The following is a 22,773-nucleotide window of genomic DNA, read 5'->3' as shown; positions in this document are numbered from 1 at the left end:
GTAGCCTGCAATATGAAAGATCAAGCAAGAAAGGGTGCAAGACAGAGAATCTTGGACATTGTGGCCCAAGAAGATATAGCCACCCTCAGCAGGGTAGGCAATTTAAAATGGTTGAACTGATATAAACGGTCCTTTCAAATGCCAACTTATCTAAAAATACCAATCCCTAAACAACTCAGAGAGGCATTCACCCGAGCTAGGTTTGACCAACTTGATACCATAGTAAGACATGGGAGATTCCATGGTATCCCTAATAATGAACGAACTTGCATTTATGGTGACCACGAAATTGAGGATCTAGCACACATTTTGTTTAGATGTAATTTGTACCAGCAGGAAAGGGACCAATACCTTGAGTCCAATATTCTGGGATACTCACATCAGAATATCATACTTTATGAGTGGACAAGATTCAAAAATATCTATTGCCACAGCTCGGTTCGTTCATAAAGCATCACTGTTGAGATCTAGATATGTGGGGATGATTGGTGTTAACTGTAAGGGTGATGAAGAGAGTTGATATATGATGATGGATGTTTTATGTTATTTCTACCTCCCATTGTAATTCTGTTTTACTTGTCTTGGTAACTATTTTACACATTTCTGTTCAATTGTGTAACCACTTTTATTCTTACCTGTTTATTTGTATATCTTTCAGTACATATTGTATATTTTTAGATTTGTATAGTTTGTATATAAGCTGTACATGTTTAGGCTATTCATACGTATATAAATTGTATTGTGGTTATTGCACTTAGTGCACTATATTAACATTTTATATATATGTGTGTGGCATTGCTTGTATTACTATGTTTTGAGTATTTTGAAATGGCCCTCGGGCTATTCAATAAACTTGTTTGTTTGCTTGAGATAAAAGGGAAAAAATATTCCTAATACCCAACACTGCAAGAGAATTGCAAGGTGAGCAAAGGAAGAGAAAGTAATCTGTACCATCAGAGCACATACTTACTTTAGGATCCCAATCTTCAGCTGTAACCCACGCAGTATTTCTGTAACACCGTACACATCAGCCAGGAGGTGGTGTGTTGACACTATCTTTTTGGCATTTAAATGAGAGTAATTCTCTTTCAAAAATGACAGGCCACACATATGGCCATTATTCAACCAGTCTTTATCATAGTGATATTTGGCACTCCATCTCTGACCTAGAGACAATGTGAGAATAATATTTTATTATGCTACAATAGTAAAAAAACAAACAAACACTTGAGGTCTACTTCTTCTGTCACAGAGTGAATAATCACACTGGGAAAAGGATATAAAAGAGCTGGAACATACACATAAGTGTAAATATGGCTGCAATTATAAACATTGGGGAATCACTTCATTTGTTAATCAGGAATTAAAATCTTCCTTATGCTATTCACACAGCTGCCTAAAACCCCTAAAAGCACCAGATTCCATCTGATCTTGGAAGCTAAATAGGGTCAGCACTGGTTAGTACTTGGATGGGAGACTGTCAACCAATACCAGGTTGCTGTAGGCTATATTTCATAGGAAGGAACTAGCAAAACCACCTCTGAGTATTCCTTGTCTAAGAAAACCCTATGAAATTCTTAATGTCACCATAAGTCAAGAGGGCACCATTCACATATGAGTTTTATTTGTTTGGAAATCAGATCAGAACAACTTCAAAACTGGAGGAAAATATACAAAAATGATTTTCTCAGTTAATGACACAGTATTCCAATGACCTTGGCATATATGCTAAAGAGACTTATTATTACAGAGAAGTTTTGCTCTCTTTATCAATTTTCTCAACACAGGTATGTTCCTAGATCTTCAGCTAAACTCAGAAGCCCAATTTATGGCACTGGCTTTTTATCAACTGATGAGACAACTATGCCCCTGGTGATTGTCGTTCATGCCAGTAGCTGCAATAACTTGCTTTGTACTCCAGGGAGAACTGAATGTGGCATTTTTGTGGCCTAAGCAACACAGATGTAACATACTTTAAAGGTTATCCCTTTGTACCACTGCTGTGTAAGATCAACCAATGGCACCTTCTTGAGAAAAACATCTGGATACAGAGAGTTGGTTTTGATGATGGACTACATTCCTCAAGTTAGATGACTCTTCCATATTGGTAAGGTAGTAAAGCTGAAGCCTGACCATTTTCAGAAGCCTTGTAAATCCAGTCTAACATTAAGCTAACATAAGGAATGGGCTTGTCGTTTAATCTTACTGAAATGCAGTCTGTCTCAGCAGAATGCATGGAATTTTAAAAATGGCCCAATGTCCTGAAAACAATGGACTAGAAATTGTAAATAAAAACAGCAAAAGAGAATAGGTGTCAGCAAAACCCATCATTAAACATCCCTGATGAAGCAAAACAGTAAGGATGCACAACATTGTTTACAGAATTCTGAAAGCAAATAAAAGAAAACAACCACAAAACCAGTCATGAATTTTGGCTTTGTGAATGGACACATGGAGCCTGAGCAGACAGGAAGAATATCATGGGCTAAGCTCATGGTATCTTGCCCCTGGCTGTTACAGAGCTCATGGTATCTTGTCCCAGGCTGTTACAGAGCTGGGCAAGCATTTACCATTATGCCAAGGACCTGCTGCTGCTGCGCACCCCATACTGACCATCACCATCATATCCATTCTGAAGGTACTCACTATAGCCCATAAAAGCAGAAAAGGGGAGCCTGGCTACACCCACATGGCCAGGTACCCCCTTCATGGAAGGGGCCTTCAGGATGGATACAACAAAGGTGGCAGGTACAGAATATGCGGGGCCATCCTAAAATCTCTACTGCAAACAGCCACTCTTTCTGAACTGAATTAAGGCTCCTTTGTGCTGCGATCAGTCCAGGACCACCAGATCAGCATCTGGACTTGCCAATCCCAGCCTGGGGCCAATGGCCTGTGCCATTTGGAAAGGATAACTCCAGGCTGAGGAGAACATGGGCGCCCCTCAGTATGTAAACAAATGGAGAGTGGTGACTGCATCAACATTACAGAGTTTAAAGCATCAGAATTGAGTTTGAAAATTTACTCATACCAGGTGGGTCCCTGCAAATGTAGCAGATGTACTGCTCTGGAATGCTGTCTTCAAGCAACCCCATGCACACACTGTGCTGCCAACACAGACACTCTTCACACTGTGATTACAATTAAAAAACAAACAAACAGAAAGGATAAAGCATGAGATAATTAAACATTGTTGTAATGTTTTTTTGATAAAAAAATAAAACAAGAAAGAGTTCTGCTAACCTACATACTTTAGCATTTTTAGTAAAATGAGCTTTGATAAGGCGGGATGCAGTATCACTACATCAGAATTAGAAGTACTATGTAACCTTGGGTCTTATGACTGTAGTAATAAAGACTGACAAACAGTATGTCATGTACAAAACAAGACCCTCTCTCAGTTGGAAGACTGCACCTGAAAACCCATATGAGAATCTTGTGCATCCAAGAAACACAAGCCAGCAAGACCATGAAGATGAAATTACAAGTATTCCCCATTTATTTGACAGGTTAGGGACCAGAGTACCCCACAGAAAAGCAGAAATTGTTGAAATGTGGGACACACTGTTTTTCTTTTTTCTTTTTAAGCCTGTGAATGCATTTTGGCATTTGCAAGCTAAAAAAACCTGGGTTACACATTTATGGCTACAAAAAAATGTTCAGGGATTATAAAATGCTTTCTGGGTGATGACAACTCTCTTGGCTTCCTAATTTAGGAATGTTATGAAAATCATTCACTTTGAGCACCAGGCAAGACTTGCCTCCAAAAGCGCTGGGTGTGTTCTTGGAGGAGGTCGGGATTGAAATCTATTTGGCAGCCTGTCCCTGCTGCTCATCCTAGGATCCTTCTAAGGTCATTGCTAACATAAACTCCATGCTATCATTCACTTCAATCAACAAAGTTTGCCCCTGAGAGCATGGGCCATGTTTTTTGGAGGAGAACAGCAAATGTGTTAAGCAATGGGCTTCAAGAGAAGGTTGAGGTCTACAGAGGATGCCTGTGTATGATTTCATATAATTATACTTACAACTATAAAATGCAGGAAATAGCTTTTAGGCAAGGACAGAATAAACCTGCTTTCCTTCTGATAGGCAGCTCTCAAATCACTATTGTTGCTTTGTTCAGAGCCAGAAGGCAATGTTTCATTTATTGTCCAAAATGGAGTCAAATGTGACTCTGTCAAAGCCAAAGGTTCTTAGTAAACAAAGCTATCTAATTTATCTTGGAACAAGAGGCAGAGAATTCCTCAATCATCTCTCCCCATATTGAACAGGAGAAAAAAATATGACCACAAAATGAATAACCAACCTTTTTGTGGATTTTTTGGGCTATGTGGCCATGTTCTAGAAGAGTTTATTCCCAGCATTTCACCAGCATCTGTGCCTGGCATCTTCAGAGAATGTTGGCATGGAAGTGTGTGTGTGTGTGTGTGTGTGTGCGCGCGCATGCGTATACACTCACTCACTCTCTCTCTCTCTCTCTCTCTCTCTCTCACACACACACACACACACTCTGTGTGACCCTGGGTAGGGAGGAATGATTTCCATGTTTATCTGTGTATTGTTCTGTTGTTGAATGGCAAGGCTTCAGAGTGGGATTATATGCAAAAAGGATTAGTGTCTGTTTAGAGATCATTGTCTGCTGGGAAAACCCCTGGCCATAGGTGGTGTTCTTTTGCATTTTGCTGGGTCCTGATTTTAGTGTTTTTCAGGACTGGTAGCCAAACTTTGCTAATATTCAGGGCTTCTTCTTTCCTGTTGAAGTTTTCTTGGTATCTGTGGATTTCAGTGGCTTCCCTGTGCATTCTGATCTGTTGGCATGGTCCAGAATTTCAGTGTTTTCAAATAGCATTTTATGCCCATATGGTTTATAACATGTTCTGCTACTGCTGATTTTTCTGGTTCCTCCCTACCCAGGGTCACACAGCATACATATACCCCAATTTCTTCCATGCCAACATTCCTTGAAGATGCCAGCCACAGATGCTGGCGAAACGTCAGAAATAAACTCTTCTAGAACATGGCCACATAGCCCGAAAAACCCACATAAAACTGGATATCAGCCATAAAAGCCTTCGACTTCACACTGAAGAACCATTTTCTGTCCTTTTGGAACATTCCCCATCTGTTGCCCAACTCTGTCTAATGGTAGGGCCTGGCTTCCCAAATATATAAAACATTTCTCTTTCTATGCACATAGACTGAATCAAGACACAATGGTAACATAAAGCAGCCTGTGCCAAATCACAGCAGCAGTTTTTAGTTAACTCTCACATAATGTCTGTTTTTAAGCAATGGACTCCTTACCTGAATCATGAAGCCATTTTCTTCATCCATTTCACAGATACACCTGACAATTTCATTTATTGTATCATCTTCATCCTGGGAGTCTTCAAAATTAGTTGAATCAAAGTCCTGATTATACTCATCACCACTCAGCAGCAAACTCTCAGTTGAGGAGTCATCCAAAAACTCCATATCAGAGAGGTCTGAAATTTAAAGTGAGGGAGGGATAACTGTTATAATGATATTTGAAAAAATGGGTAGAACAGGAAATCAAACTGAACAACAGTGTCCTCTATACAAAATGTCTTTAGATGGTTTCTGGATAACACAATGATTGCCTATTCTGCAAAAACAATTGCCATCTTATTTTATTTATTAAAAATTAATAAACTGCCTTTAATTTAGAGTATTTCCAGGCCAACAAACATTTTAAAAATCTAAACAAATCTACAAATCTACCAAAACTTCACAAAATGATATAAGAAATCACTGCATAAACAGCAGCACAATCAAAATTAGTATTAGATAAATACAAGTGCTGCAAGATCCATGATAAGGCAAGCTTTTCTGAGGACACCCACTTTATTCCATAAGGGTGAGAACATCAGGAAAAGAATCCTAGCAATCAGATAGGTTCATATAGTGTTTGCTGAATACTAAACTAAAACAACAACAATTTAAATACTAATACACCAGAATCATCCCAAAAACTTATGAAAAGGTTTTACATAGTTTCATAGGAAAACAATTCCTCAAACTTTCTCACAAACAAAATGCTAAACCAATATGGGAAGAGGACACTGTAAAAAAACACTGGGAAATGCACTGTGTTTATCCATTAGGAAATATTTAGCTAGTACAATGCAAAGCATGAGCTCAGATACACAATGGGTTCATCAGCTGTGCTCAGGCAAGACATTACCTGGAGAGTAGTAGTCACTACATCAAATGGGTTTCTGGAAGCTTGACACATATTTGCTAACATCCCAATTTCCTGTCAGTAAACATGAAGTGCCTTTATAAGAAACTGAATAGCATATTGGACAGAAAACCTACTTTCACCACTAAGGTCGACAGAAATAATAGCCCTTGGATACTGATATGGTGTATTCTTCTCCGCTGTTGTGCTTCGTAATGTCAGTGAGCTGCCAGATGACTTGGTGAAAGGAGAGGAGCACCTGTCCACATATTCAAGAGAACTATCCTCAAAATCAGAATAATCTGCAAAGTGATTACAGAACATGGTTATGCTGTACCATCTGTCTTCCAAAAATTGTAAAATTATCTTCAAACATACACGTTGGAACAAAAATTCCTGGTTATATAATATTAAACTCTTGCCCCTCTCAGAAGTGTCAGCACTTAGTTTCTTACAAGACAAAAATTAACTACTTTAAAATGAGCCACATGCTGCTTCATGATGAGAAGAAAATTATTAAATTTGCAGATTGTGATTAATGGCTAACAATCTTACAAACTTGGCCATCTCTGCACATTTAGAGAAGTGATGAATCATGGCAGTGTGACTGACTCATTCTTCCTTTTCCAGTTTCCAGTAACATGAAAAAGCAGTACTTGTACACTGCCACCATAGGCAGCCTCTAGCTGGTATTGAACTCACAACCTTGCAACGGTGAATGAGCGGCTGCAGTACCGGCATTTAACCACTGCACCACCAGGGCTCCTATATTTGGTTTCTGTGCTAGATTAAACATCTGGGACAGGAAAGTTCAAGAAGCTGTTCAGCCATGAAAACCCACAAAGTGACCTTGGCCAGATAATATTCTCTCAACTTAAGAGGAAGCCAGTCACAAACCTCTTCTAAGCATATCTTGACAAGAATACCCTGTGGTAGGATCACTATAGGTTGTGAGTCATTTTGACAACATACAGCTGGCGCTCTGTATCCATGGATTCTTTATCCACAGATTAAAGCATCCATGGCTTGAAAATATTCTATAAAAATATAAATTCCAAAAAGCAAACCTTGATTTTGCCATTTTATTTAAAGGACACCATTTTACTATCTCACTTTATTAAATGGGACTTGAGCATCCACTGATTTTGGTATCCACAGGGGTCCTGGAACCTAACACCTGGGGATACCAAGGGCCTTCTGTATAATCATCATCTAATGAAGTCATTGATGTCCAAAAGACAAAATGTCCGGATGATTAGACAGGAATTCCTAAGACCAGTCCACTTCTGTACAAAGGGCAAACATTCAGGAACAATCATTTGATCAATGTTGTATATTTAAAATACAATGGACACAAAATTAAACATATGCTATTCTTACATAGTGACACATGAAACTGAGAAACCACTTTTGCAATAGATTGCACCTCAGCTGAACTAGCAGATACCACAACCAGAAACAAAACTAAGGACAAATTTTGATTTTATGAAAATCAGGGTTGTATTGAAAACCCATAAGATACGAATGTTAACTTCATACCCCTGGTACTACAGACAAAAAAAGCAAACATTTGTGGGATTATTTTGTGGAGGGAGGGGAGAGAAAAGTAAGCTTAATATTGTATTCTAATTGTACCATGCTGCTTTGATTTCTTCTTTTTCTTCTTCTTCTTTTTCTGTTTTGACTTATGATCTTTTTCTTTCTTCTCTTTTTTTTCTATATCTTTCTCCTTCCTTTTACCTAAATTGCAATTGGGAAAGATATTTATTAAACAAAACACAGCAATAGCAAAAATAATACAGTAACACCAATGCTTACAACCCCTAATTTTAACATCAGCAAATAAACAGCCATACATGGCAAGAGAGATAAGCTAAAGCACTTTGTCCCTGCTGTTCAAAACACTAGTTACCAACCTTGTATCCTTAAATGTCTTCCTTCAATATGCATATTTCAGTCTCCAAAAGTATATAGTTTAACATATAAAACAACCTGCCAAGCCTAAACAGAAAAAAAACCCACCCTGATTGCCCTAAAGGCATTAAAAACAGATGAACACTTACATCTAAAAGAATATTAAACAATAAAAGGTAAGTGATAGGCTACGTTCTTGTTCACTGAACATTTTGCTTAAAATATATTATTATTTTTGTTCATACCAAGCAACGACGAGCATCTCTCTTCCAACTTTATTTTTCTCTCTGTTTTCACTGTTCCTATGCAAGAAAGGAAATGGAAGCTTAGCATAGGCACAATTGGTGAGAGGGTGTTAATTTTCTTGGTTGCAAACACTAAGTAGTAAGGCATCCTACTCAGATGCTGCTGTTAACAGAAATAACCTAAAAAACCCAATTCTGCACAGAGGATTTAGGGATCCAAATGTGTTGCCCTTCTGAAGCACAAGACAAGAATCACAACCTAAGTGAATCATGCATAGGAATCCCAGGGTGTGCATGGAGCCAAATACAAATTTTATATATAAGTTCATTTTATAGATCTAATTCCAAATATACTGAAGATACATTTATGCCTATGGAAGTGTCTTCAACCCTGGGTTAACTGTGAAATCTATTACTTGAAGAACTTCAAGTGTGTGAAGTAAGTTAGGCACATTCAAAGAGAACTGCAAAGCTGAGATCCTTGATGTGCCCCATATCGATTATTTCCACCTGAACAATCAATTCACAGAAATTTATTCCCACATTTCAGGGCCTCAATGGCCCTTCAATTAACCTGACTTGACAACCCTGGTTCATAGAAAATAACTGTATTGTCTTCTTAAACTCTTCATCACAGTTCTGAACATCTCACTATACAAACTTCACATTTCATCCTAATACTTATGCCATAGAAGTTTCATTTATGTATCTAGATCTGAAAATATCAAAGAGAGACATAAAGGAAACAAATAAACAACCTCTCCCCATCTTATGCTCAGTATTCCTTTGAGTAAGTGCTAGATTTCTGTGTCTGCTTTTTTAAGTCAACCTGAAAACGTAAAGCTGTAGAGTAATTAATATATCTTGGAAGTAAATAACTAAAAGTTCATTTGCTATGTCTATGAAAAGCAATGTCAGTTTATGTCATCTTGTAGTTACCAAATTCAACTTAGCAGTGGTTCCTTGAATGTGATTATGACCAAATTTGCATGAGATCATCAGCACTAAAAAGCTATTAAGAGAGTACTAATTTAAGATTTTCTGCCCAGCATAAAGAGGTGTTAAGAATGAAAATGACCAGCACGGGAAGAAATGACTCCTGCAAACCAGCACAGCAGATAAGATGTTCTTTCCTCAATACTCTGTTTAAAAGTATTGTTAGGCAGGAAAAAAATGTTGTTTTTTATTTCAATCTGTTCTTACTATATTAAACAATGTGCCATTTAAAGTGGCAGAAGGATATGTCATCTTTTATTTGGCAAAAGACCAAGAGTAAGATTTAAAATACTTCCTACAGCACCTGGTATTTCCTGGCAGTCTGCCATCCAAGCAGTAACCAGGGCTGACCCTGCTTGGCTTCCAAGATCAAATGGTATCTGGTGCCTTTAAGGTATTTAGGACAGACTGAAGTCTCCTTATGTGTTCTCTGTTGCCTATTCTTCATCATCTAGGGGGTCTTACTAGACCACAAGCTAAACATGAGTCAACATTGTGATGCAGCAGCCATACCATTCTAGGCCGCATCAATATGAGCAGATTGGAGAAAGTAGCAGTGCCACTGTATTCTGCTTCTTCAGACCTCATCTGAAATACTGCATCCAGTTCTGGGCTCCACAATTCAAGAATGATATTGACTAGCTGGAGTGTGTCCACAGGAGAGTGTAATTGTTGTTGTGTGTCTTTAAATTATTTCTGACTAAAGTGAACCTATCATGGAGTTTTCTTGGCAAGATTTGTTCAGAGGGCTTTGCCTTTATTTTCCTTTGAGGCTGAGAGAATATGAAATGCTTAAGGTCACCCTTTGCATTTCCATGGCTCAGGGGGATTCAAATCCTTGTCTCCAAATTTATAATCCAGCACTCTAACTACTACACCACAAAGGCTCTCTTAACAGGAAGGTGACTAAGACAGTAAAGGTCTGGAAACCAAGCCTTATAAAGAACACCTCAGGGAGCTGGGTATGTTTTGCTTGGAGAAGACTGAGATATGACATGAATGCTAACTTGAAACATCTGAAGGAATGTCACACAGAAGCTGGAGTAAGCTTGTTTTCTGCTGTTCTAGCGACTAGAACACATGCAACTGATTCAAATTACCGGTGGATTCCACCTAAACATCTGGAAGAACTTATTTACTTTAAGAACTATTCAACCATGAAATAGACAGCTTCAGAGGGTGGTGGACTCTCCTCCTTAGGAGGTCTTGAAATGAAGGTTAGATGGGAATCTTCAGAAGTGTTTTAGTCAAATAATCTCCATGAAATGGAACTCAACTAACCCTTGAGGCCCCTTCCAATTCTATGATTCTATGATCTTGAATGATTGTGCATGTGGCTGGGCTAACATCAGCCAAGCAAGTCAACATCTGAGATCTAAGTGAATTCCAACAGTTACTTCAAAAATTCTCCAAATGTGTAAACATGATCATGGAGAACTACTTAATATCAATGTCTATCTCAAACACAAGCACAATCATGATTAAAATTAAAATGGAGGCTTTGGGGGTTGCCAGCACACAGATTTAAAGAATCTCAGCTCCTTGGTGTACGTACCTAAGAATGTTGCAAACATAGGGTTATCACATTCACATACTGGATTTCTAGTTACTACCTGCTGGGGATACTTTAGCTGGAAAGTCTGCATTTACCGGGTTAGACTCAGTGAGGCCCCTTCCAACTCTGATTTCAATGTGTTAGAGGACTCATCTACATATTTTAAATACTCCTCATTCTAATTGAATAGAATGTGACATACAATTAGCAGGTCTGGCTTTTTTGCCCCTCCCCCTAAAAAAATTCCATGGAAAAAGGCTTTGAGGATGGCTGCACATTTTTGGCAGAGGGAGGGTGAACAGATGCAAATTTGCATAGAAAATCAAGACAATTAACTGTCAATGCAAATGTGTGAAAATGTACATCAATTTGCATAGTACACTTGGATGTAGACTACTCCAGAGATGTACATTCAGAAATATTACAAGTGGTCTAGAGTTTGTTGTATGACTCAAATATATCTAACATACTCTCAAAAGGTGACAAATTTTACCTGATGCTACTGGAACTATTTTGCCATCAGTTACTGACTTATAAGAATGACATACAACCATCTGATTATCTTCCTTCTCTTTACTGGAGAGGTCACTGCGGAAAGCAGTCTCGGTGGTTAATAATGCTGAAGTATCCAAGTTACGGCTTAAGTCAAGAGGAAGACACAGTCCACGCTTCTCAAGTGACATATGAGCAACATTGGGAACTATGTAAAAGAAAGAACAGAAGATTAACTACAGCAAAGCACTGTGTTTTTTGGGATTGCTGAGTTACACACAAAAAATGACATAAATCTCATCTATTGGTCAAGCGTTCTTGTTAGGTGCAGAATGTCTTGCAAGAGTCTTATTTTTAATACTTGGGTTTCTCTCTGGTTCTTTAATTAGATTGAAATACATTACCCTCCAGTAATGCTCGCGGCTGATTTGGGACATTGATGGAGAACACTTTTCCATCAGTGACTGGAGAGGGAGAAGGAACTTTTTCTAGAGAATCATGAGGCAACGAACCAGTCAAAAATCGTTGTGATCTTCGTCTCCGCTGGCTATTTTTGAAGGATTTAAGGGCATTCACTGGTTGTGATGGACCTAAAAAGAGACCTTGCATGTTCATGAGGTAGATACAGATCAATGACTTACTCTAGTATTTTAAAGATGATTGTAAGAAATCTGTCCTAAGTGGTTCCCATCTATCCCAGTGCCTCCTTCTTTAAATACAGGTTGAGCCTCCCTTATCCAGAATTCCAAAATACAAAATACTCCAAAATTGTCCACATGGGTGTCTTGAGAGGATACCTTTGCTTTCTGAGGGTTCAGTGTACACAAACTTCGTTTTCATGCACAAAATTATTATGTATAGAAGTACATCCAGGCTATATGTATAATGAGGTATATATGAAACATAAATGAATTCCACATTTAGACTTGGGTCCCATCTCTAAGTTATCTCATTATGTCTACGCAAATATTCTAAAATCCAAAAAAATCTAAAATCCAAAACCTCCGGTCACAAGCATTTTGGATAAGGGAGACTCAACCTGTATAAACAAGTGAGGCCTATCAAAATGCAGAAGAAAAATTTTGGGAAGTTAACCACTGAGTATAATCCCCTTATAATTAAAAGTGTATTTGAAAATAAATTGTGTGATTGTAGTTTCTTTATAAACAAGAAGATCTTCCACAAAAAAGGTACAGATAATTATTAATAAATCAAAGCTCACTGATTGATGTTTTTTTCTGACCCTTAGGTCCTTTCAACTGTTTGGTTAAACTTTAAGATGCCGAAAGTGCAGAATATACCAAGTCATAACATGCCCAGTTTAAATAAAAATCAATAAACACTCCATTCATAAGTCTTTCTGTTCCTTCTTCTATAAAATAGTACTATAGGCCTCCCTGGAAGATCCATCATGAATGCTCTGTGGGATCTTTCTAGAAACTAAGAAAAACATTGTTTTTTTTCTTATTATTAAAATAACTTATTACAGTTATTTTACTGAGTTCTGTCATAAATGAATTAATTATAAAACTTAAATTATGTTTTGTTTCCTTAATTGTTGCATAAATATTGATCATGATTTTAATTGCTTGAAAGCTTTCTGAATTCTGCTTGAATTGAAGGAGGGAAATATGTATTAGGTCAAATCTGTGTTGGGTTTTTTGTTTATTTTTGCTATTTTAGGATTTGGTTTGCCCAAACCTTTGACTTTTTAAAAAAATAAAAGGCCTGTATGTATTCATAGACATTTTGTATGAATTCCTTTTGTGACATATGAAGATATAACTTTGGTTATACCTGTATATCTGGGACTTATTGTGACAATGTATCCTGTGTATTTTTGCACAACTGCCTTTGGTCTAAGTGCACAATAGCTCTGCCACCTTGGATGCCATTAAGTTTCAGAAGCATGCCTAGGCAATTTCTGGTTGTCCTGCCATTCCCAGAGACAAAGTATCCTCACTCTGGAGATGAAGCGTGTTCCTTCTCCTGGTACATTAGGGCAGTAAAAATGAACTTGGTTGCATCCCACAGCAGATTAGCAGAGGAAGGAACAAAGCTGCAATGGTTGAAAACACAGAGCTCCAACTAAAAATCCCAGCTGCTGTTGTATACCTGGGGAAGTAGTTAAGAAGGATATGTGTCTGTCATCCAGATGGCATAAATATGCTGGCAAATTGTGTTCTAACAGTATGCTGGATTTTGGGTATTATATGCAATTCTTGCCTAATGTAGACATTATGGCAAAGGATTTTCCAAAATGATTATTTTATTTATTTACAGTATTTATACCCCGCCCTTCAGCCCTAAAGGCTCTGCTCAATTTTAAACATTTTTGTTAATATGCACTGAGTGTGTATTTCCCCCTAACCTATGCAATTCTGTCCACATAGTGGAAACGTACAAAAATAAACGAGCTCTGATTTGCATATTTAAACATGTGACAGTAAGCATGTTCATAGTAAAAGGGGGACCAGAGGATTTTCACCCTATCTCTAATAAGAGTGTAAGCAATGCTCTAACAATATGCTTGAAATATAAACATGGTGTACTGGATCCAAATTAAATGGTCATGGCTGCATCTGCACTGCAGAAGTAATGCAGTTTGGCTCCACTTTAACTGCCATGGCTCAGTGCTATGGAATTCTGGGATGTGATGTCTGCGATATATTTAGACTTCTCCTTCAGACAGCTCTGGTGCCACAATAAACTACAAATCCCAGGATTCCACAGCACGGAGCCATGGCAGTTAAAGTGGTGTAAAACTTCTATTTCAATGTGACTAAGGTGTAATTAGTAGATACTGGATTCAATGTGGCATCCTCTGTAATATACCAAGGAATCATTAATATAAAGCATTCTAGTATCATTATAGCACTCACTAAGCAAGTCCTAAAATTAGATTATTAGCTCTGGAACATTAGAACTTTGTTTTTTTGCCCAAGCTCTCTGATAATGCAATATTTTATGCTTACTAGACATCCTGAAACAATATCATATTTATGGATATATGGGTAAGTAATGATAGATCTGATTTAGCCACAGAGATATTCATGTGGAAGTTCTGTGGGACAGGAACAGTCATATAGGTCCTTTCGGTACCATTCAAGTATTTGGATGTTTTATTGAAATGACTACAATGGGACCAATCCATCTAAATTAAGCATTTTGACATTGCATTAAGGTACATGGAAAAGTCTTAAGCATATGCTAAACTCTTCCATATGGCACACAATAAAACTTTAATGTTTAGGAAAGAAGGTACCCAATGTAGTTCATTTCCACTCATCGACATTCATAGAACCACTTCAAAAATTAAAAGGAGTGATTATCACAGGTGAAGTGGTCTTGTGATTTAAAAATTGTTTGGGCTTAAAAACAAAAATGTGAGAAAGGGAAGGAAGACTTCTACAAACAGTTACATTATCTACAAAAGGGAACCATCTTAAGCAAACCTAGATCAACATTTCCAGATTAAACATTTTCAATATTCTGCTAACTTTCAACTTTAAAAAGTGCAAATCATCCTCAGTGAAGGTTACTTACCGACATCATGTGCTATTGCAACAAGTGTGGATGGTAACATTTAATGAGGGAAGATTTAAAAAAATTACACGTGAAACATTTTGGTGCAAACAGAAAGAATAGTTCATTTAAGTAAACTGGTTCTCCCACCCTCTTTCTTGCTCAGATAAGAATGCTAACTGCACAATTCAGCCAAACCTAGATTTAAGTCCCCTTGAAATCAATGGATCTTATAACAATGTGATTATAGCTGACTGTATGTTAAATTATCTTCTGCTGAATACACATTGTTAAAAGAAAAAAAAGCAGTTTTCATGCTTCCTTTTGCCACTTTTAACAAATGAAGCAAAAAATCTAGGGTAGTGTGTAACAGAACCCTGCATTCTCTAGTTCATTCCTCTACACAAGAACCCACATTCTCTAATTTCAAGGATCAAGAGAAAACTAATGTGGTCTGATACATTATGGGGAAAAGAGAAAACTATCTTCCTTTCTTTACAGGTCAAACAGATGCACATCTAAAATGGCAGACATTTCATTGGTTGGAACTTTCTTGATGTTCTGCACATTTCCCAGGCCTCATCTAAGCCTCTTGTAGACTCTTTTCCCAGAAAGTGGCCTTCATACTTGCTTCCTGTTGCACCAGAACTGGAAGAAAAAGATTAACACAAAGGATGTAGCTCCAGCAGGTGCACCATGTCAGCAGAATCTTTCCAAGAGAGGGTTGGGGGAAAGAAAAGGAGGGAAGGGACAAAAACATGAGAGTGATTTGTCTTCTCTTTTTGAAGAATTCGGTCCTCCATCAGGTCAGTTGTAGACTTTGATGTTTCATGTTATGTGAAGAGTTGTGCTCTTGGGATGAATTTTCCATCAATGTGCAAGGACATTTCTACAGTGCAATTTCATATGCCATACCATGTGCTTAAAATGAACAGTTATTTCAGTTTTGCATTGGGCTGTCACTGGAGCAAATAACAAAAAGGTGCCTCCAGGGAGCTCTGCAACCCTTGCAAACTGCAACTAAAATTCACTGATCTTTTATTTTCCCCTTTTGGGTAGTCAATGTGCAAGAAATTACTAAAATGGATGCTAAATATTCTTTTTGGGCAGCAACTCTGGTGTTGCAGTTTACTTGTATTTCAATTTCTTTTTTCTTAGAAACCCGAGCTAGTTATAAACAAGTCACATTCAGAGAGAACAATAACATTCCCAAATGATAATTACTTCCCAATATGACTGTAATAAATAATTATGGTATGTTTTAAAATGTCTGTGCTCACTAGTTTTATTAATCACAGAAGAAGGAAGCTGGGAGACCAGTGTCAAATCCTCCACTCGTATTAATTCTGGGGAAATTGGTGATTTAAGGGGCTTTATACACCCTGCAGAATCTCCAGATTCTTGTTTGCATTTCTTGCTGCGAGCCTTTCCTGAAGACAAAGTTGAGGACAACAGTGCAGATTTCTGAATGTTGGCAGAACTGCTAATATCAGCTTCATTTTTTTTCTGACTTTGAGGCTTAGGTGATATCTCCTGAATAAATAATAAGAAATTGATACTTTTATTGCAATTTCTTCATAGCAGCTCTTTTATTCTACTTTGAGTTGTTTTTTTTTTTTTAAAAAAGAATAACTTTAACACAATAGCACATTTTCAGGAAAAAAACAAACAAAGGGTTTTTTTTTAAAGTAAGAAAGTCAATACTGTAAAAGGGACTCAGACAAAGACCATCATCTCAATCCAGCAATCTGTTTAAGGTAACTGGCACAATGATATGCCTCCATAGCTCTCTCTCTCTTTGAACCGATTATTGATTTGTTTCAACCAAGGAAGGCTGATCTGAAAATCCATGCTTCTGCAAGTGCAGATGGGTTCACTCTCAACAAAAAAGAGATAACTGGATCAGGATGCAAGGCTTTAAACAGCTCTTCAGTTCTCATACTGATTCCTCCAAAGATCCTAGTATCTCCTTTACAAATCCAAATTTTGTCTTACTTCTATCTTATCATAACCAATATAATAAGGTCAAATAATTTGCTTCTAAAAATTAAACAAATGCCCATGCTTCCCCACAAATTTTGTTCAGTCTGAATACAAGACATGAAGAGGTCAGCAGAGTCCCTTTACTATTTAAAACCAACAATGATTTGAACTGTTTTGTGTTTTTTCAGCATAGCAATTTGGATGTCACAATAAGGATATCACAAGTGAAAAACTTGTTAATTAAATTGTCAGCTCTACCAAAAGAAAGAAAGAAAATGAAAGAAAACTGTAACAGCAGTAGGCTTATGAAGATGTGGGGAGGGGTGGGGTGGGGGGAGAATAACACATTTTTAAATGTGACTGTCTCCATAGTTGTCCATACATAGGTGTGGGGAGGGGGCAATTTTAGAAACACTGGCTTTTTAGGTTTATAGGTAGAAAAATATTTTCCTTAGCATTTAAACATTGCTCCATCTACCACATAAGATTATTAAAGCCCTTTGTGAAATCACTGGAGAAATTCAGAGATATATTGTATTTTTAAAAAAATAAAACACTAAACGTCACAAAACAAACACATTCATAATCTGAGACTCTTCTTCAACTTTGAAAACTTTGTATGTAAGAAAATCATTTTGGGTATTGAATGATACCATTCTTTTTCAGTGGGTCTAAACATTCAAAGTAACATATCAGGAACAGACAACTTCCAAACCAAACCAGGTAGTCTTCCCAAACCATATACCACAATCCTCCGTATCAGTAGGAGAATCACTGGCTTGGGGTAGATAGTAAACAGGACAATAGCAACAACCATAAAATGATTTAAAGCTGTGTTTAAAGTTCTGGGCTCCAAGATAGGACAGGGTGCATTTGCATCTGTACAAAACCCTGGAAGGTATCCACTCATGGTCCAAATAATAACAAGCCACACTTAGTGTGATTCTGGAAGTACCACATAAAGTATTGGAAGTGTGAAACATCTTCCTCAGTTGTTATCCACCTCTTATCATTGAACCAGTTATTCATGCATACTGAGCACAATTATCTCAAACAGCAGAAGAACTGTAGAATACATCTATGCTGATTAAGAAAATTACCAGAAATTCATTAGAGCCATAAATTGTAAATAAATGATTTTATTGTTTATCTTCACATGTGTGAAAGACAGCACTACAGCAACCATTACTTTCAAAGTTACAAAATTGTTTAAAACAAGATTTTAAAACTTGTTCTAATAAGGTGCTTAACCTCTTAACAAGGACAAAATTAAACATTAAAAAAATACCTTAATGAATGTTATTCATTCATCTAAGCAGATGTTGTTCAAAGGTAAATACAACATGGCCCAACCCTAATACAGTTAAATAGATTACTGTACCTGCATTGTGTAACCTGAGGGCTTAGGTTTAGAACAGTTGTAAACCAGAGAGGGGGAAGAGATTAATCAACAGTTTAGTAAGACTGTTGACCCTGAAGGTCTCTTTCACATTACACTTTTTTAAAAAAACGAGACACATTTTAAACTGTAAATGCTATAGACTGTAAATCGCTTGGCCATTGCTAAGCGATTCTGGCCCAGGATAGATGTACTGCTGTCTTTTCACAAACATGGACTGTAAGTTTGAAGACAGCTTCAACGAATGAAAACACTCCCTTGCCCCATTCAAGCATTAACCACGGTTTTGTTGTATATGCACTGACACCAACTATCAGGAATGCTTACCAGGGTGTTTTTTAACCATGGTTTGAAATCCTACATACATTTATTAGCAAGTTCTCTGGTCTAAAAGGAAACCAGTTTGCATCTGTAAACATGTAACTTTAAAACTGTGACTAACACCAGAATAGGGCAGAGACTGCTCTGAAGCATTCATTTCTAACTCTCAGTTATCATGACATTGTTTGCTTAAAGCCAGTGATACATCTGCACAGGGCCTTTGAGGTCTTTTTACTCATCCATTATTTTTTTCAACTGGGTTAGTAATAAATGTTTTTTAATTTCAAAAATTGCACAAATTCATAACTTTTCCTACTCAAAATAGGAAAGCTCAAATTTGGTTTCTAGACACTTCAAAAATTACATAATTTAATTTTTTGCAGAGAAACATTCGGTGGGCTGTAAATTTGCAATATAATAACCTGATGTAGTTTTGGTAACTTCCAACAGAAATAGGAACAACAAATTTTAGTTTAAAATGTACAGTGTGCTCTATATTATGTTGCTTACCAAAAAAAAGAAAAGAAAAGAAAAGAAAAGGTAAGGAAAGGAAAGTTTGCAAAATTGACATCATTTCACTGGCGACTCTGCTTGGTGAGTTACAAACTGCACTGCTGAAGAGTCGATAAATAAAATGCATTTAACTCTTTTGTTGCATCTCTGGAAGTAGCACACCGTGGAAGGAAACTGGCTGCAATACTTCAAACCATTTCCTAGGGTATATATACACAGAGATACTACTAACGATTGTTTTTCCATTGTATGTTGGCAGGCACATTTGGTGAGAAATATTTTCTGCTATTCATTACTATGGCCTGGATTATGTAATTGTATGTATGTAATTATGTAGACTAGTATGTTGAATTACAGTCTGTACTTTGTAAGGAAGAGGAAATTGTGTGCAGAGCGGCAAAGCAATGCATGAGAGACACTGACTTAATGGCAGAGGTTTTACACTTTGAGTGCCTTCCAGCACCTCTGATTTTATGAGGTCTAAAATTGAACAGGTAGGTTGCAGTCAGCAGCCTTTATCCTTAATATATACAAAATGTAAGAGCAAAACTACACATTACATATATATATGTGAGTCTGTTACCAGAAAAATACAACTCCTGTGTTGTGTTCTTCTGCATAACCCAAATTCTCTGTAATGTACAGCTTACTACATGACCCTCTGGCATTTGCAATGTGTGTTTTCCTGTCATTGCTAGCAAAAAGTCAATGCTCTACAGCAAGGATAGGGAAAGGCATATAGAAACCAGGTCGTATTGATCTGAAACAGCAATCTTAGATAAATAGGTTATGATTGACAACTGGGCCATGCTGAAGTGCCACCACCATACACTTTTTAACGTTTGTTTTGTTTTCTTTTTAAGAGATGAGGAAAGAGGAGAAGTAGAAAGCAGATAAAGAAAACAAACAAACAAACAAACAAAAAAGATGGGTGAGAACATTTAAAAAAAAAATCAAATTTGACTCTCATCTTGCAGGATGGGACTAAAGATGCTTCTTGGATATGAAGGTTTGAAGACTACTGAGCCAGACATTATTCAGATGGAAAGAATTCATCAATATCAGGCTGCTATTTTTGTTGGAAGCCTTGAATTCTTTGGAGATTGTGGTACTACCCTTAGAAGCTGTGCTGTATGGCAATATACGATCCACTTTTACATAGAAATATTGTGACAATGCGTTGACAACACAGTGAGTTAAGAAATGGCCCTTCAGGCCCAGTCAAGACTTATAACTGAACCCTAGTTTAGTGATCAAGAACAAATTGTGAAATCATACTGATTGTTTCCCAAAATAAACAACCCCTATACAGACACAGAGTTTTGACAGCTGCCAATCAAAGTTAAAATGAAAAGAGGGACCTGAGAAATGAGAGGAGTCTCCAATATCATTTTCACCTTGCTGGTAGTCAAACACCTCACCAAAACCAGTTATCAGGGGCAGGGGGAAATCTATACAGTAACATGACTTAACATGGCTTAATTCCTAAACCCAGGTTCAGTTGTTAAATCTAAACCAGTTGTGTAAAAGCCACACATACCATAAGAGTGTGCTCCCAGGACCAGCAAAGAGTTAATGAGGGGGAAAAAAGTATTTGTAATGATGACGTTGCTTGTATAGATACTTTCAATCTGATTAGGGGTCACAGTGTGAAAGTAAGTTTTCAGAAAGGGTTGGCATGAACAGAGTGGTTGAAGAAAAGCACTCTTTAAAGGGTGAATCTTTGAAAAATGCTACCCACTAAAGACAACAAAAAAGCCACATAAAAAGCAATGTTAATTCTCTGATCTGAATAAATAAACATATCTTTAAATTTAGGTTTCTTTAGCAAACCTTTTGGGAGAATTCACCAACACATAAAAACCCTCCTTTGAGCCATTTATGCCTGAAAAGCGCTGAACGTGTTGTGGGCACAGCCACATGGTTATTTATGGACATGATTCCAGTGCACACCAAAATCCAAACACATGCGTCTGTGACTTCACTGTATGGCTGTCTCCACTCATTCACATAGCAGGCCAACAGCGTTTGGAGGACCACTGCAGGAGTTTGTAGCCTATATGAATGAAGTCAGAATTACACAAAAACAAATGCTTGCTTTTTGTTTCCTGTTGAGTTCAAAAGCTTCAAAAACAGACAGGATGTCACTGCCTACATCTTGTAATTAACCTGCAAATGAGTGGTTCACGTGTTATACCCAAGAAAGGGTAGTGTGTGTGTGTTTGTCTGTATGCAAGCAGGTACCAGCAATCTCTCCCATGATACTGGGAAAATGTAGTGTTACTTGCATCAGATACCAGAATGAGATTGCCTGGACTGAAGGTATTTATCCTTTAAAAGAACCATCCGGTCCCAGCATGCTTGAACAGACTGTGTGAGCTATACTGAGTTTGCTGATTGGGAAAGTTCTCATCACAAAGAGCTACAAGCTAGCAAAAGTTCAATTTTGCAGGCTAGAAAGACTTCCATTTCCAAGTTGGAGGTTTTGATGCTCTCTGACAGTATGTCAACTTATCAATTAAGTGCTCAGGCTGTCATCTCACATAGTATAGTCAGGCTACATATTATTCAACACTGTAGGTAGGAAAAACTACAAAACCTTAAACAATGGAATCTTAGTATTCTAGGAAATGGAACAACGAAAGGGAGAATAGTGTGCACATGTCCATAAACCCATAACTAGCATTTTTCAGACATGGGCTCATTCCTAGAAGCCATTCCTATGTGTTAACTGTAATGTAAGCTGAACCTTCAAGCATGGTTAATCTAGGCCTGTTATTAGTAGGCACAGTCATGCACAAAATGTCAGATAGAGAAAATTCAACTGAACAGAATAAGCTAGAGAGTTATGTGGTCACATCCACTTTAGATGTGGACTCAAACCAACCCCCTATGATGTTTCAATGTCTCCTTTTTCATATTTATTAAAAATATACATCCTAGCAAAAAAAGATATGGCTCATTGAACAGTTTCATAAAACACATACAAGTTTACAACACCAATTCTTACAAAGAAAACTTCTTACAAAAGAAGTTTTGCTAGATGTCAAAAACCCTGTGTCACAACTACAAATTTAATTTGTGTCAAGGGTCTTCTAAGCCACTTGTGGGCAATGTTTCACCTATAATGAAATTGTACCTGGGGACAGACATCTCTAATTCTCAAGATATCTGTTTATTAAAATAATGATAACCATGATATGGGACACCAAGCTGTTCAATTCTAAGTGCATAGGGTAGAAGTCAACCCCTTAAAGAGGGACCTGCTTCCATGTTATGCAGCCTTAGGATCACAGACTTACTTTCATTACCTTCATTTGTATGCAGAATTATAAACACACAAATAGTTCTTTAGTCCCCCATCACTTTCTGTCTGGCAGGTTAATGTGAACATCATGGACCTGATACTTCCCATGGTACATTCCAGTAGGACCCTTGCAAAAGAATCAAACACTACAATTTCATACCTGCTCCAAGACTGGAGCTGCTTGTTTGGTATCTTCCTTTTTTTCAGCACCATCTGCACTTACAGCTTTGGATGCCAACAAGCCTGAGAATGAAAAGAGAACACAGAGAAACAGAATTTTAAAATAATCCTATTTATCATTTTATTGCACTTCATTGT

At 37.4% G+C, this 22,773-nt stretch overlaps 1 protein-coding gene across 4 annotated transcripts in view; it reads right to left on the bottom strand.

Annotated features, from left to right (window-relative positions):
• Positions 1 to 22,773, bottom strand: part of PHF20L1 (PHD finger protein 20 like 1) — a 62,396-nt gene that overhangs the window by 9,209 nt on the left and 30,414 nt on the right. For 2 of the 4 annotated variants that reach the window (XM_089517984.1, XM_089517985.1), the window contains 10 exons: positions 22,616 to 22,698; positions 16,213 to 16,465; positions 11,812 to 11,997; positions 11,409 to 11,615; positions 8,365 to 8,421; positions 7,841 to 7,945; positions 6,343 to 6,507; positions 5,308 to 5,489; positions 3,032 to 3,131; positions 971 to 1,166 (listed from right to left, as the gene is read on the bottom strand). In XM_089517984.1, coding sequence (XP_089374110.1) covers positions 971 to 1,166; positions 3,032 to 3,131; positions 5,308 to 5,489; positions 6,343 to 6,507; positions 7,841 to 7,945; positions 8,365 to 8,421; positions 11,409 to 11,615; positions 11,812 to 11,997; positions 16,213 to 16,465; positions 22,616 to 22,698 — 1,534 coding nt within the window. The remainder of the gene's footprint in view (positions 1 to 970; positions 1,167 to 3,031; positions 3,132 to 5,307; positions 5,490 to 6,342; positions 6,508 to 7,840; positions 7,946 to 8,364; positions 8,422 to 11,408; positions 11,616 to 11,811; positions 11,998 to 16,212; positions 16,466 to 22,615; positions 22,699 to 22,773) is intronic. The other 2 variants (XM_089517986.1, XM_089517987.1) reach the window with 2 other exon arrangements.

This window comes from Sceloporus occidentalis, unplaced genomic scaffold, assembly GCF_023333645.1.
Source record: "Sceloporus occidentalis isolate IW3139 unplaced genomic scaffold, rSceOcc1.0.p SCAF_3, whole genome shotgun sequence".
Taxonomy (NCBI): domain Eukaryota; kingdom Metazoa; phylum Chordata; class Lepidosauria; order Squamata; family Phrynosomatidae; genus Sceloporus; species Sceloporus occidentalis.
Note: the sequence above shows the minus strand (reverse complement) of the source record. Positions and strands in the feature narration are given on the sequence as shown.